At 38.5% G+C, this 14,299-nt stretch overlaps 1 protein-coding gene across 1 annotated transcript in view; it reads right to left on the bottom strand.

The window, feature by feature from the left end:
• Nucleotides 1–14,299, bottom strand: part of wdr11 (WD repeat domain 11) — a 63,292-nt gene that overhangs the window by 35,395 nt on the left and 13,598 nt on the right. The window contains exons 9-10 of the mRNA XM_040139037.1: nucleotides 12,012–12,112; nucleotides 9,880–10,056 (exon numbers count right to left, since the gene is read on the bottom strand). Coding sequence (XP_039994971.1) covers nucleotides 9,880–10,056; nucleotides 12,012–12,112 — 278 coding nt within the window. The remainder of the gene's footprint in view (nucleotides 1–9,879; nucleotides 10,057–12,011; nucleotides 12,113–14,299) is intronic.

Raw genomic sequence — 14,299 nt, forward strand, 5'->3', positions numbered from 1 at the left:
AATGGCCCATGTTTCACTCACTATATCATACTTATTCCATTGTCTGACAGCAGAAATGGACAAACATTTAAATGAGAACAGCTTTACTGGGAATTTGACTATTTTAAAATACTGTATATGTCAGCACAGAGAGCGGGAGACATAAACAGATAAAGGGATGACACCAGCTGACACTAAGCAGAATGCTAATACGACGCAATGACATCATGAGTATGCTAATTAGCGTATTACGTCATCTAGCCACATTTAGTGACTTCTCAAGCAGACTTTAGCTACTTTCCATTGAGAGTAGTTGTTTACAGCAGTTCTGCAACAGTTTTCAACCCCGACATCAATTTTGCATATTGACCTTACATGGCCCAGCCATATACTAGGTTTTGAACTAGTCCGGTTAAACTTGAAGATAATAATTTTTAACAAAAGTATCAGCAAGTTTGAAAACACTTTGTAACTCCAACCTACATAGTTTACATTAATTGGACTGCAAAGAACATTGTAAAAGACTACATTTAAAGCCAAATGTAAGTGGATACCTACTTTGAGTAATTCTAGGAATCACTGACCTGGAGATTCTGAAAAGATTCTATCACTTTGAAAGATCCCTCAGGCAGTGCATATGAATGACTATATCTGATTATTGGTTTGCAGTTCTGAGGTAAAGCCTGGCTTGACTTAATGCTTGCCTTCATATCAGTAGCTGTTAATTTCCTGTTTCATGATAAACCAATGCTTGAGGTCTTGCTCTGCAATTTGTTTCTAGTGCTTATTATGACTTATTTTTCAGACAAAAACCACAGACACACATCGACACAGGGCCTGAACATGTAAGCGATTAAAATGTGTAGCTGCAGCTGTATCATACAGCCTTTTGCCCTTCAAAGCACTCCTCACTTACTGGGATTTTTGGGTTCTCGTCACTAGACAGCAACATTTCATAAATCAAACCAGACAAGCTTTTGCTTCTCAATTCCCAGATCTGTGTTAGCTACAGATGATGGCATGATGAATGTCAATCACTGAAAAAGAGTGAATTTTGACAACTAAATTATTAAAAAAAAAACCCACATACTGTATAGCCATGACAAATGACAGAAATATATCACACACTCAGAAACAGCTCTGGCCAAACACAACCAAAACATCTTAATGCCAAGTACTAGGGGGAAGCTTTCATACAGATTAGCTATCATACAAATAAGTATTTTATTTATATCACTGGGGGGAAATAAGCAAATACATTTACTTAAATGCTGCACTGAAATACGAATTTGAGGGTCTTTACTTTGGTATTTCCAGCTTATGAAACTTTAGATTTCTAACGCTGCTAAAATTCAGAGGGAAATATTGTACTTTTGACTCTGCTACACTGTGATATCCAACACATTGAAAGTAGACTACTGGGCACAAGTACTTTTACTTTTCACTGTCACTTTAAATACAATTTGCTCATAATACTCCTACTTATTTACGTGAAATTTTGAAAGGAAGACTTTTACTTATTAGATGAGTATTTTTATATGGTTTATTACTTTTATTACTTTTACTTATTTTACTAAAGGTAAGGGTTCTTAATACCTCGACTTCTACTGTTAAATGCCATTTAATGGTTCAAGCTACAGTGGTGTAGTATAGATACACCTAAACTCACTTTCACTTGTCCTTCTAGAAGGAAAAAGAAAAAGAAAAGGACACGACTTCTGGAAAAGGTTGGTGGGATGGGGTTCATGTAAATGTTGTCACGGCAATAACTGTATTTCTTCTGGAATACAATGTTAATTTTTGTCTGTGAAAACTAAGGTGAAAAATCCAGACTGAACTTGTGTCTGCTCAGGTAGAATAGTACAGTTGGTATGATGTGGAGACCATGACATGCAGTTGAAAGTGGAGTACTCACGTGGATCACGAGTTAAGATTTGTTTTCGATTCAGAGATTATTTTTGCCAAATCAGAAATCCTTTTCTTATTCACTATTTCATTGCGGTTATGACACTTTTTTGACACTGACAATGAAACAATCTTATTGTGAGATAATACTTTGACTTTCACAGTCATGGAAAACTAAACACAGGTAAATATTTCATCTCATCAAAGCCCTGCAACTTTGTAAAACATCTAAAAATGTTATTACAGACTGTATACACTCATCAAGCACTTTATTAGGAACACCATACTAATACTGGCTCGAGGTCTCCCTCTGCTCTCAAAACAAATTCTATGTGCTATGGATTCCAGAACATGTTGGAAACATTGTCCATGTTGACATGATTGCATCACATCATTTCTGCAAATCTGTCAGCTGCACATTCATACTGCCAGTCTCCCGTTCTACCATATCCCAAAGGTGTTCTACTGGATTCAGATCTGGAGACTGGGGAGGTCACTGAAGTACGCTTAACTCAATGTCATGTTCATGAAACCAGTTTGAGACAACTTTTGTTTTGGTATATGGTACATTATCATGTTGGAAGTAGCCATTGGAAGATGAGTAAATTATGGCCAGAAGGGGTGAACATGGTCCAAACCATTAAACCACCACCACCAGCCTGGATTGTTGACACAAGAAAGGTTGGGTCCATGGATTCATGCTGCTGATGCCAAATTCTGACCCTAACATCTGTATGCCTCAGCAGAAATCCAGATTCATCTGACCAGGCTAGGTTTTTCTGGTTTTAAGTGAGCCTGTTCCCTCTGCAGTTTCAGATTTCGGTTAATTACTGACAGGAGTGTAACACACTGTAATTCTGCTGTTGTAGACCATTCATATCAAGTCTCCACGTGTTGTGCATTCTGAGATGCTTTTCTGCTCACTACAGTTGTACAGAATGGTTATCTGAGTTACAGTAGCCTCTCTGTCAGCGCAAACCAGGCTGACCATTCTCGTCTGATCTCTCTCATCAACAAGGCATTGGCATGGGATGTCCTTTTTTTCCCGCACCATTCTGAGTAAACTCTAGGGACTGTTGTGCGTGAAAATCCCAGGAGATCAGCAGTTTCAAAAAAACTAAAACCAGCCTGTCTGGTACCACCTCACAGTCAGCACTGTGCAGTCATTGTAGTAGTGCTAGTCCTGTATTTCCTAAACACTGCTGGAACTGTTTTTCACCTTATGCTCAGAAGGCTACTGATGCTCTTGTACCCACTCCCATCTTTGTGAAGTCTCACAAACTGGTTTCTTACTTGTTAAGGCAATTCTTTACCATGGGGAGCCATGTTGCATTAGACTCAACCAAGGCCGAAACTGAGAAAGTTGTGCTGTTTTTTATAGCTTTGTTTTTGCAATTAGCCTTATCTGGAAATCACAGGAGTAATCACTTTTGTTGCAGTGATCACTGGTAAATTCACTTCTGTTGCACTGATCGCAGGTTAACTGACTTTTGTTGCAGTGGTCACAGGTGTACCTACTTTTGTATCATGTAAATTTTTAGTGATATTATGCAGGGGTGTAATTACTTTTGTTGTATTCTGTATACACAGATGCACACTGTTGAACAGACATCTTGTATGTGTCTGTAGACCCAGATAATTAGAACTATTCAAGGACAACATGCTGTGGACTTAACTCCAGTATATATGATAAGGTGAAGTTCTAGTTAGTTCTCAACTGACAGAGGAGTGAAAAAGCTCTCATTGGTCAGCTGATTTTTAGCCCCTCTGACAGTGTGGGTCTAGGGATGGCAGTGTTGGTCTGTCCGTCTGTCAGTCCACCACTTTGCTCCTGACTGAAATATCTCAACAGATGGTAAATGGACTGCACAGAGTGCTTTATATAATTTTATCTAATTTTTTAGTGCCTCGATTAGGTCAAAACTTCAATTTGTCCAGTACTTTGGTTTATGACTAGATACCTGCAAAGTAATGACATTACCATAACCCTCAGCTAAACTTTGTGTTTAGTGCTGATTAGGAAATGCAAACATGCTAAATTAAGATGGTGAACATGGTGGAAAAATGGTGAAAAAATTTTACATACTGAGGGGCAGAGAGTAAGGGGTTGAAAAAAAGAGCACTTTGCTTTTGCTGTTCTTTTTCTTTCTTTTTGTACATGCATATTCTATACTGTTGATGTTCAATAAAAATTAAAAAAAAAAAACATTTAAAAATTTTTACCTACTAAACATTAACACGTTAACATTGTGATTGTGAGGATAGTAGCATGTTGATGTTAGCATTTAGCTCAAAGCACTGCTGTAACGAGCGCCTACCATGGGTGGAGACTCTTAGCCTTTTAAAAAAACTCACACTGCAATTGGCAGGCTTCACTATGTTGTTGAAATTAGCAAAGCATCACACCATCGTAGAATCCGTCCATTTTAGCATGCCTGTGTATTGCTATATTAAGACAGCCCACTGCTCTTTACGGAGCTTTGTGTGTGTGTTTGTGTGTATGTGTGAGTGTACCGCAGTTGCTCAAATAAAAACTGGGAGTCAATTAAAAGCTGGGGCTTCAGTAATGGTCGGGGGTGTGGTTGACAGGAATAAATAAAGACCAGTCCCCAAATAAAGGCTGGGGAAAAAACAGAAGTGGATAAACTCTTGGTGTTGTCATATAATGTGCATGCCAGTTAAGCATAATGTACATTTCTACCGCTTTAATTGAATAAATTCAACAACATAATCATGCTCTTTTCAAGACTAGGTTGTTCTGGATAACTCATGTAAGTATTAACTAAGTATCATCTAAAAATATTGTCCTGTTTCAGTCACTGTTGGTGTAAGAGTGTGTCCACTTTGCTTTGTCATCCTTTAATCCTGTCAGACTATTTTACATATACTGTACTATGCCTGCAGATATTTCACAATAAAAGCCCTGATAAGAAATGAGGGGTTTCCATCCACTGAAATTCTAGCGGACTTTTAATTTGAAACGGTTACAAGAATTGTTGAGTTTGTATTAACAGTGTAATGTACAAAGTTTAACATGGTAAAAGGGACCGGATCAAAACAGTGCTTGCGCATGAAGATTAGGCTTGCCTCGTTTAAATTTACTGCAAATTTTAAAACGACAAACGAGAGCGAATCAAAACCAGCCTTCCTACTAAAATATGACCAATTATACTTATCAAAGAGAGGGAATTAGAAATAAAGGCCTGCTTCTAATACCAGCCTACCTCAAATTAAGGCCTGTTTTTTGTGCAGTTGAGGCAAATAAAGGCCCCCGGCCACTCTTTGAGGAAATAAGGTATGTGTGTTTTCTGCTGTAGTTTTGACAGTGGAAGTAAAACAAAACAAATTTGATAACTTAAGTTGCATGCATATTAATATTATCAAGAAAGTTTTATGACAACTTTTATAAACCACGTCCTCTTGTAACAGCCACTTCTTTTATACATTTCAAATATACTTTCTAAATTGTGTCAATGATGACACATTTCTCCAGTGTGGATACACTGGTGAACCTTCAAATGGCATGACTGTGTGAAACTCTTCACACACTGGTCACAGACATGAGGCTTTTCCTCCAGTGTGGACATGCTGATGAACCTTCAAATGGCATGACTGTGTGAAACTCTTCCCACACTGGTCACAGACATGAGGCTTTTCCTCCAGTGTGGATACGCTGATGAACCTTCAAATGGCATGACTGTGTGAAACTCTTCCCACACTGGTCACAGACATGAGGCCTTTGTCCATTGTGAGTGCTGGTATGTTTGCAAAAAGCTCCTGGGTCTCTGAACATTTTCCCACACTGGTCACAGACATGAGGCTTTTATCCAGTGTGGATACGCTGATGAACCTTCAAATGGCATGACTGTGTAACTCTTCACACACTGGTCACAGACATGAGGCTTTTCCTCCAGTGTGGACATGCTGATGAACCTTCAAATGGCATGACTGTGTGAAACTCTTCCCACACTGGTCACAGGCATGAGGCTTTTCTCCAGTGTGGATACGCTGATGAACCTTCAAATGGCATGACTGTGTGAAACTCTTCACACACTGGTCACAGACATGAGGCTTTTCCTCCAGTGTGGACATGCTGATGAACCTTCAAATGGCATGACTGTGTGAAACTCTTCACACACTGGTCACAGACATGAGGCTTTTCTCCAGTGTGGATATGCTGATGAACCTTCAATTTCTGTGATTGCCTGAACCTCTTTCCACATTGGTTACAGCGATGTGGTTTCTCTACAGTGTGGGTAGGCTGATGTTGATTCAGCAGTCTTCCATTGAAACTCTCCTCACCCGCATCATGAAGTCTGTCTGGGTTTTTGCAGGTCTGTTTCTATGGAGCAAAAACAGAAAAGCAGTCATAACAGTGTAAGCGGTAAATGCTTCCTAATAATGGTGTTCTGATAAATAAATTTCAACATTGCAGAAGTGAAAAATGGAGTGGGGTTTCTTTTGTCAAGTCTACTATTTTCTACATAATGACACCTGAAAATGCATCCTGGCTCCTTTACCATAGTAGCCTAATAATCACACTGAATTTTCATTTTGTTTTTAATTCATTATACAGACAAGCACTGTGTTCGTGTCAGGACTGAGGTGTTTTATTTCGCCTCACTAATCAGGAGGGACTGACTCATCTGTCCTGCTAACATAATTTTTAGTCAACACAGATGTAGAAGTGGCTGCTGCGAGCAGTTAATGTTTATCATTTCAGTCAAAATAATATGCTTATTTAAGAGTTGTGATTTCTGTAAATCATCTTGCATTAACCCGTAGAGCTATGTCAATCTTATCCACAGCGGTTGCCATTTTAACTGCAATTTTTCTATACCCAATTTTTTCTCGCTCTGCCACAGGAAGATGACTTCCTCATTCTTGTTGCTGCCTACAAAGCTCTAATTGGCTCTGGTGTTTTTCTAAGGGAGGCAGCCGCCACTGAGCAGAACACCAGACCTATTTGAATCACTTAAATTATTGGAGATGTGGGCAGTAATTCAATTACTTATAGTTACAAGGCCACCTAAGGAAAAAAGAGACACTTGTAATGTCAGAAATCACTCACTAGATATGCAACTTGCCACATTTGTTTTCCAATAAATTTAACATTGTTATTGTGCCACTAGTGGAGAAAAAATTGTAAAGTTTAGTGTTCAGTTTAGGGTGATGCCTGAGTAAAGGTCATTATTATCTAAATCATACATTAGGCTCAGTTGTACAAAGTCTAAGATGCGCTTTGAGCTGAAAATTAGATATTTTGAAATCCTACACACAGGGGCTTTAAAGAACACACAGATCATTTTATAATGATGCTGCTATAATGTAAGCAGTTGGGGATCATCCCTGTAGTAGGTAGTAGCTGGTAGTTTGAGCGAAAAGCTGGCCAGGAAACTGAAAGTAGTTGAGGGACTTAATTGCCCTGAATTCAGCCTGTCAGAAAGTGGTTCCTCCCAACCAGGAGCTGGCTGCATAAGCTATTTGTATGTTCAACTTAGCCTACTTATCATTTAAGTATTTAAGAAGTGAAAATTCATGTTTCACTAAAAAAAAACAAAAAACAAAAAAACACATAAAACTTCTGCTCATGTGCTATTAGACAGTTACCCAGTTACAATATGAAGGTAACACTAACTATGACAAGAACCATTAAATTACATATCACGAACAGAAAGGAAAAAAAAAAATATCACAGAATCGACACCACCTCAAATCACAATTGCAAACAATGAGAATCAATACTTGGCGTAAAAACATCAGTTACGTTTCATAATCAGGAATTTCCATCTCACTGTAAATTATAGAAATACTATTTCTGGAACACAGATATTTCTCCATGTGCCACAAATGACTGGCAGATAAGTTAAATATATCACTCGACCCCTAAAACTAAAGAAAAAAGAGCTGAAAGTTGTGTTGCAGCTTGTGATGCTGGAATGCCCTCCCATTTACATTTTCTTTTATTGCTTTTGATTGGAAGGTGCACCAGATATTTCCTAGCAACTGATTTACACATTACTACTAGCACTGAGGGGTGCCAAAATAGGAAATTTTTAAATTCAAACTTACCTCTGCCAATGAAGCCGTTGTGCTGCTGGTGTTCCTTTTGCTGACTACCAGACATTCCTCCATCCATCCATCAACTCTGACATAATCAAATAAGGGCATTAAGTCACAGAAAACTCCAATAACAACAGCAATAAGACTTATCGCCCAAACACATAAATAAATACACATAGGTATATTATTAGTTTAAATGTGAAAATTCATTCTTGACCTTGAAAACATTTGTTTGACAAAATAATTACTGGTAAGTAGGCACATGTGAGATTATCCAGTTAGATACTTGCAGCTCTGTAAAATATTACACAAGCCTTGTATCTTAATGCACTTTAGGTTGTGTATTATTTAAATAATTATAGATTAAAAATTAACTATATTTGGGAAGTGGCTATTCCAGTCAGGCTTTACTCCATTTAACAACAGGACCAATAAACAATTTACAGAACAAAAAAGTTAATTTGTGTTGTTATATACCAAAATAAGCTTGACAAGCTAAAATTAATAACTAAACCCCTCATAAACAGTTGGTTCCTGAGTTCTCTATTTACCAGTCAAGCTTGGACTTAATGGACTATGGACTTAAGTTTTTTTTGATTATACACTTCTCTAAACATAGGCAATCAACTACAAATAAAATATCTGAAAAAACATTTTTTTTTTTCTTACCGTTTACATGTGGTTGAAGTTTAATTAACTTCTGCATGTTAAAGGGCGTCTTCACGTAGGTCAGGGACAGAAAGATTTGAGAGATGCATTGATGGTTTCCATGGTAACCAGGACTGAATCCAATTTAAAAGGTTCCAACTCCAAAAGCTTTTTACAATAACCACGCCAAAACCACAACGCACTCTGTGCACTAAATGTCTAATATCAGAAACCTGACAGTTTTGCAAAACTGCACAGTGAGCACTGAACTAATTTAAAATACAGGAAAAAGAAAAAAAGGACTGGAAAAAAAATCAGTTATTTGTGGATCATACACAAGATTATTATGGGAATTTGTCACTTTATTCAGCCGAGTAAATTAATACAGGGACTGATTGACAAGTCCCACATTTTTAATGAAATTACTGACATTACCTAAAGAATGTAAATATCGCAAATTATAAGCATGCTAATGTTGAAGGATTCTACAATACTGTGCTGCCATGCTAATATCAGTATCATGCTAGAACCTACTGATTGCAGATTGTGAGTCAAAAATCCAAAGACTACCAGCTGACCAAAGAGAGCTTTTTCACCCCTCAGTGGGATGAGAACCATCATATCTACTGGAGCTGGATCAAATGCATGTTGTTGTCAGTTGTACTTCTCTGGAACTGCAGACATTATATCTAGGTGTTTAACAAAGCATTCATACAGACTTAACTCAGCTTCATGTGAGGGTTCATATTAATCATCCATTGAACATTTTTAGATCTTCTGCAGCCATAAATCTAAATTAGCGCCCCACAGTATTCATGAAGCATTTACCAATGTTCAGTAAAACTATTTGTTGACATGACTATGACAGAGAAGAGCCCCAAAAACACAAAAGCAGTTCATTCATCATTTGTTTTCTCTTTGAAGTGCGACACTGATGCAGCTGGTTTTAATCTGAAACAGCAATGAATCACGATGAAACAAAACAACATATTGGATACAAACGCAAACATTGCTGCCAGATTTTTGTGAAAACACAGAAACTACATTTAAAAGCGTACCTGAGTCCAGACTTTGAGAAACCCTGATGTATAATAACGATGCTGGCACAATATAAGCACCATACAGTTTGCTATATTTCACAACACTACCTAGTACTTTCTCTTGGGACAGATCACAGCTTTCACTTGGGAAAAGATCATCAAACCTTGCCAGTCGTAGTGCCTAGCTCCTCAGTGAGTTTTGCAGAATTTTGTGTGTGCATGTCATTGGTGCATTATTACTTACCTACAGCCAGCAGGGGTTGGTAGTGGTTGATGTTTTTGGTGGTTAATGGTGGGCACATGCGGATGGCAAACGGTGGCAGTGGCAGACCAGACAGCAGGCCAGTCAGCAGGAACTTCAACTGGACCTCTTGCTGGTTGGATGATGGAGGAGGAGCTTCACCAGCTATCAAGGTCTGGCCTAGAGGTGGAACCATGACATGGAAAGGTTTAAAGTGGGTTTAATCAAAACTTACTTTTCAGTTGCAACTTTATTAATGGACTGCACTGTCTAGATGACAAAATATTAAACACAGTAAATATAGCACGCTCAGCATGCTACAAGATCACGACGTGTGTCCTTTAAATGTCCTTTCTTTCCATTTTTTGTAATCTGAGGAAAAAGAGTGAGGTCTGCTTTGTCCTGCATTTAAACCCAGTCCATACAATCTGCAATATATCAATATTACAATTTACGTCACAATTTATGTGATTGAAGCTCTAAGTTGGCACGTGCAATTACTTTTTTGGCTCCTGATCCAAGTCCTTTAATATTTTATGTATAATATTTAGGCGTATTAGTCAAGCTGAGCCAGTTTAGTTCATGATACGTCCGGCAGCGTAATAAGTCTGAATTAAGAAAGTGTAGCCTACATCACAAATTTGCTTTAATAGTTCCCTATAACCTTTTGTACTACGTTTGTTCTACAGTATTTTGTATGATATCTGTAGCGAGAGTAGTCTCAGTCAGACAGGATTGAAGCAGCTACTCTGATGCTGCTGGTCGCAATTTATTTGCCATTACATGGTTCACTTGTTTGCAAAAATGTATTATAAAAATAGGTTACACTATTTCAATGGAGCACAAAAAACCACAGCCATTTTTGAGAGCCAACATACCTGGAGCACTATACATTACAACAAACAAAGACATCAGACAAAATTAATGACAAGCCACTGAAACAAAAAATTAGCCACAAACTAACAAACTACCACCTGAAGTTAAAAGACTGACAGCAACAACATCCAACTATTAAACGGCATCACAAAGTAGCCATATCATATTTTTACTGAGGCTTGGATTTTGATGGCCATGCCCTTCAACATCAGTCTGTCAATGTCTACATTTTATATGTTCTAAATGGGCAACCATCTCCTTGTGTATACTATCTGCAGAGCTATGAAACATTCTCTGAGGGTGCAACAACCTTAACGTTATAATTGGCACTGGCTGAAAAATCCATTTTGTTTTCATTTCGTGCACCGTAATAGCCTTCTTTACATTGGAAATTTAAATGTCTATCTAAATGAGTGTCATTACAGCTTGAAGATATAATTAAATGAGATGAGGACATATTTCCAAACAAGCCAACACATCAATAAAAAACAAGTAGGTGGCTCAAATCTTTGTGTATGTGTGTGTACGTGTGAGGGGAGAGACAGCAAAATCCTCCCCTCTTATGCCAGCATAACTACTAGCGCTCCACCTCCCCAAGGCTGTCCACTCCCTGGCAGTTTGACTCTCGCTGAATATGACTGACAAACACAGAAAAACCAAAAACCAAAAAAACAACAACAAAAAAAAATCCTGCATGTCATTACTATTTTATACCCACATTCATCTTTTGATAGTCAGCTCTATTATAAAGCAACAGGGAGGAGAGAGGTTGAGTGAGAAGACTAGAGAGACAGAGACAGAAACACATCATAAGCAAAAGGATGAGATGGAAAAGAGATAAAAGTGAACGACAGGAATGACCAAGCACCCATGGGACTCTTTGTGCAGAGCCATTCAGCTTGGGGAATAAGGCTGGCCTGTGTAGTGTGCAAGGGGGAAACCAGCAGTCACACATTAAAGCAGAAAGTTGTGTGTGCCCGAGGCTCACACAACTCAGAGAGGTACAATAAAAGATGTAAGAAGGCCTGATGCACACAAACACTCGCACATATATGTACACTAACAGCATTCACACACATACAACTATGTATCCTTCTTTCTTTTGAGTTCTCACATTTTCTTTCAAAAATTAATGTCATCCTTCCATGGAGAAGGTGAAAGCTTTTGCTGCAACAAGAAGTGATATATGTGACATTTGTTGTGGTGACACCAACATGTCTGGTGCTTGCTAGATGGTATTGTGATGTGTACAGTCATACTGATCATGCTGTTGAGAGAGAGATCCTGAATCCTCTTCTGGTTCGGACCCAGTGGAGCTCCACAAAATGACACAGGGGAGTAGAGCGGCGACAGACCCGAACTGGCAGAGAGGGGAGAGAGAATATTAATTAAATACATTTTTTTCACATGAAAGCAAGGCACACATGTGTTATTTAAAGCAAGTGAATGGGGAATGTTAAATGAATATTGTTTATGCAAATGATGAATGTGATCTGCTTTTTAATAAATCACTGACCCAGGGGGACACAGCAGCATTTGTAGAGGATGACATTCGTACTGTTCCTTGTATTGATTAAATGCTGCTCAATAAAAACAGATGATTTCTAGACAAATTATTTCACTGACTGTTGATAAAGCTGGATACGCTGGCGGCTTGACCTAAAATCGAACAGGTACAGCGGAATGAAGTGTTTCACCCTAAATTACTAATCTTAATTTATCTGTACATTCTCGGCACACCGTGACAGCCACCATCTCACAGAGGGAATTATAACTCATGTCAGTATATCAAACCTGGGCCAAAACATCTTTTTACGAGTTTTTTGGGGCTTTCAAATTGGAATACTGTGCACCAGAATCGTTGAACAATGACAAGGAAGCATCCGAATGTCAATTTAGTGTAGTGCGAAAGACAACTGCCATCATCTGAATATCCCTGATATAGAAAACCCACCTGTCTGAAACTTGAGGCAAATAAATTAAAGTAAGACTATAATAAGACAATTCATCAGAGAGGCAAAAAGGAGCATATGCCCACCCTCTTTATTTCACTGTTGTAGAGTTCTTGTTTGCCCAAATTAAATTGGTTTCCTCACAGGCAGAAAAACCTCTCTCTCTGCCTAACACAGGAAGCCAACTTGAGACAGAAATACAAAACTGTCTCTTCGACAGCAGCGAGGGGGTGTTCCATCAAAGGAAAGCAGGGCTCATCAACAACAGCTAAACTCTCTGCACCCCCTACCTAAACCAGTCACTAAAAGACTAAATTTAGGTCAGAGGATTATGGAGTTTAAAGTCAGTTTAAGTCACCTTAGAAAGTAGTCAAACATTTTAAACGTTACTTCTTCCTGCCATTTCAGCCACCACCAGCAGAACTGTAATACAGCTTGACAGAATTATTTGCATATCTAAGTGTATATGTGTGTGTGTGTGTGTGTGTGTGTGTGTGTGTGTGTGTGTGTGTGTGTGTGTGTACACACAGTTTTGCTCATTAGTTTACATACCCTAACAGAATTTGTAAGATCTTTTATAAAGAAAACATGAGTGATCAGGCAAAAAACATTTTTTCTTTATTCTTTTATCTTTTAAATTAAACTATAATGCATCCCAGAATAACACAACCATTAACAAAACATTGCAATAAAGAAAATAATGAGATGGTTGCATACCCTTAGTTCTTAATACTGTGTATTTCCCCTTTTAGCATCAAGGGTGGCTTCCAGTCTTTTGTGATAGCTGTGAATGAGGCCTCTTATTTTCTCAGTTGGTAAAGTTGCCAATATTTCCTGGCAAAAAGCCTCCAGGTCCCGTAAATTCTTGGGTTGTCTTGCATGGACTGCACGTTTGAGATCGACCCAAAGTGGGTCAATGATAGTGAGCTCAGGAGACTACGATGGCCACTCCAGAACCTTCACCTTTTTCTGCTGTAGCCATTGAAATGTCGATTTGACCTTGTGTTTTGCATCATTGTCATGTTGGAAAGTCCAAGTGCATCTTCTGGTCTGACGAATGCAAACTGTCCTCCAAAATTTCTGATAACATGCTGCATTCATCTCACCATCAATTCTGACTAAATTCTGTGCCGCTGTAGCTCACACCCCCCATAAACATCAGAGATCCACCTCCATGCTTCACAGTGGAGATGGAGTACTTTCATCATAGGCCTTGTTGACTCCTCTCCAGGCATGAAGTTTATGGTTGTGACCATAAAGTTCAATTTTGGTCTCATCACTCCAAATGACTTTGTTCCAGAAGTTCTGAGGTTGTGTAGGTGTTGTTTGGCATATTGTAAGTGGGCTGCTTGTGGTGTTGGTGCAGTAATGGCTTCTTTCTGACAACTTGCTGTGCAGGCAATTTTTGTTCAAGTACCTCCTTATTGTGCATCTTGAAACAGCTTGTGAGTATTTCTTTGCATCCCGACTAATTTTCAAGGGAGTTTTGGCTGAAATCCTCATCGGTCTACCTGACTGTGGCTTGGTATCAACAAAAACCCTTAATTTTCTACTTCTTTATCGGTTTGAACACTACTGATTGGCATTTTCAAATC

The sequence above is a fragment of the Xiphias gladius genome, chromosome 11, assembly GCF_016859285.1.
Source record: "Xiphias gladius isolate SHS-SW01 ecotype Sanya breed wild chromosome 11, ASM1685928v1, whole genome shotgun sequence".
NCBI lineage: Eukaryota > Metazoa > Chordata > Actinopteri > Istiophoriformes > Xiphiidae > Xiphias > Xiphias gladius.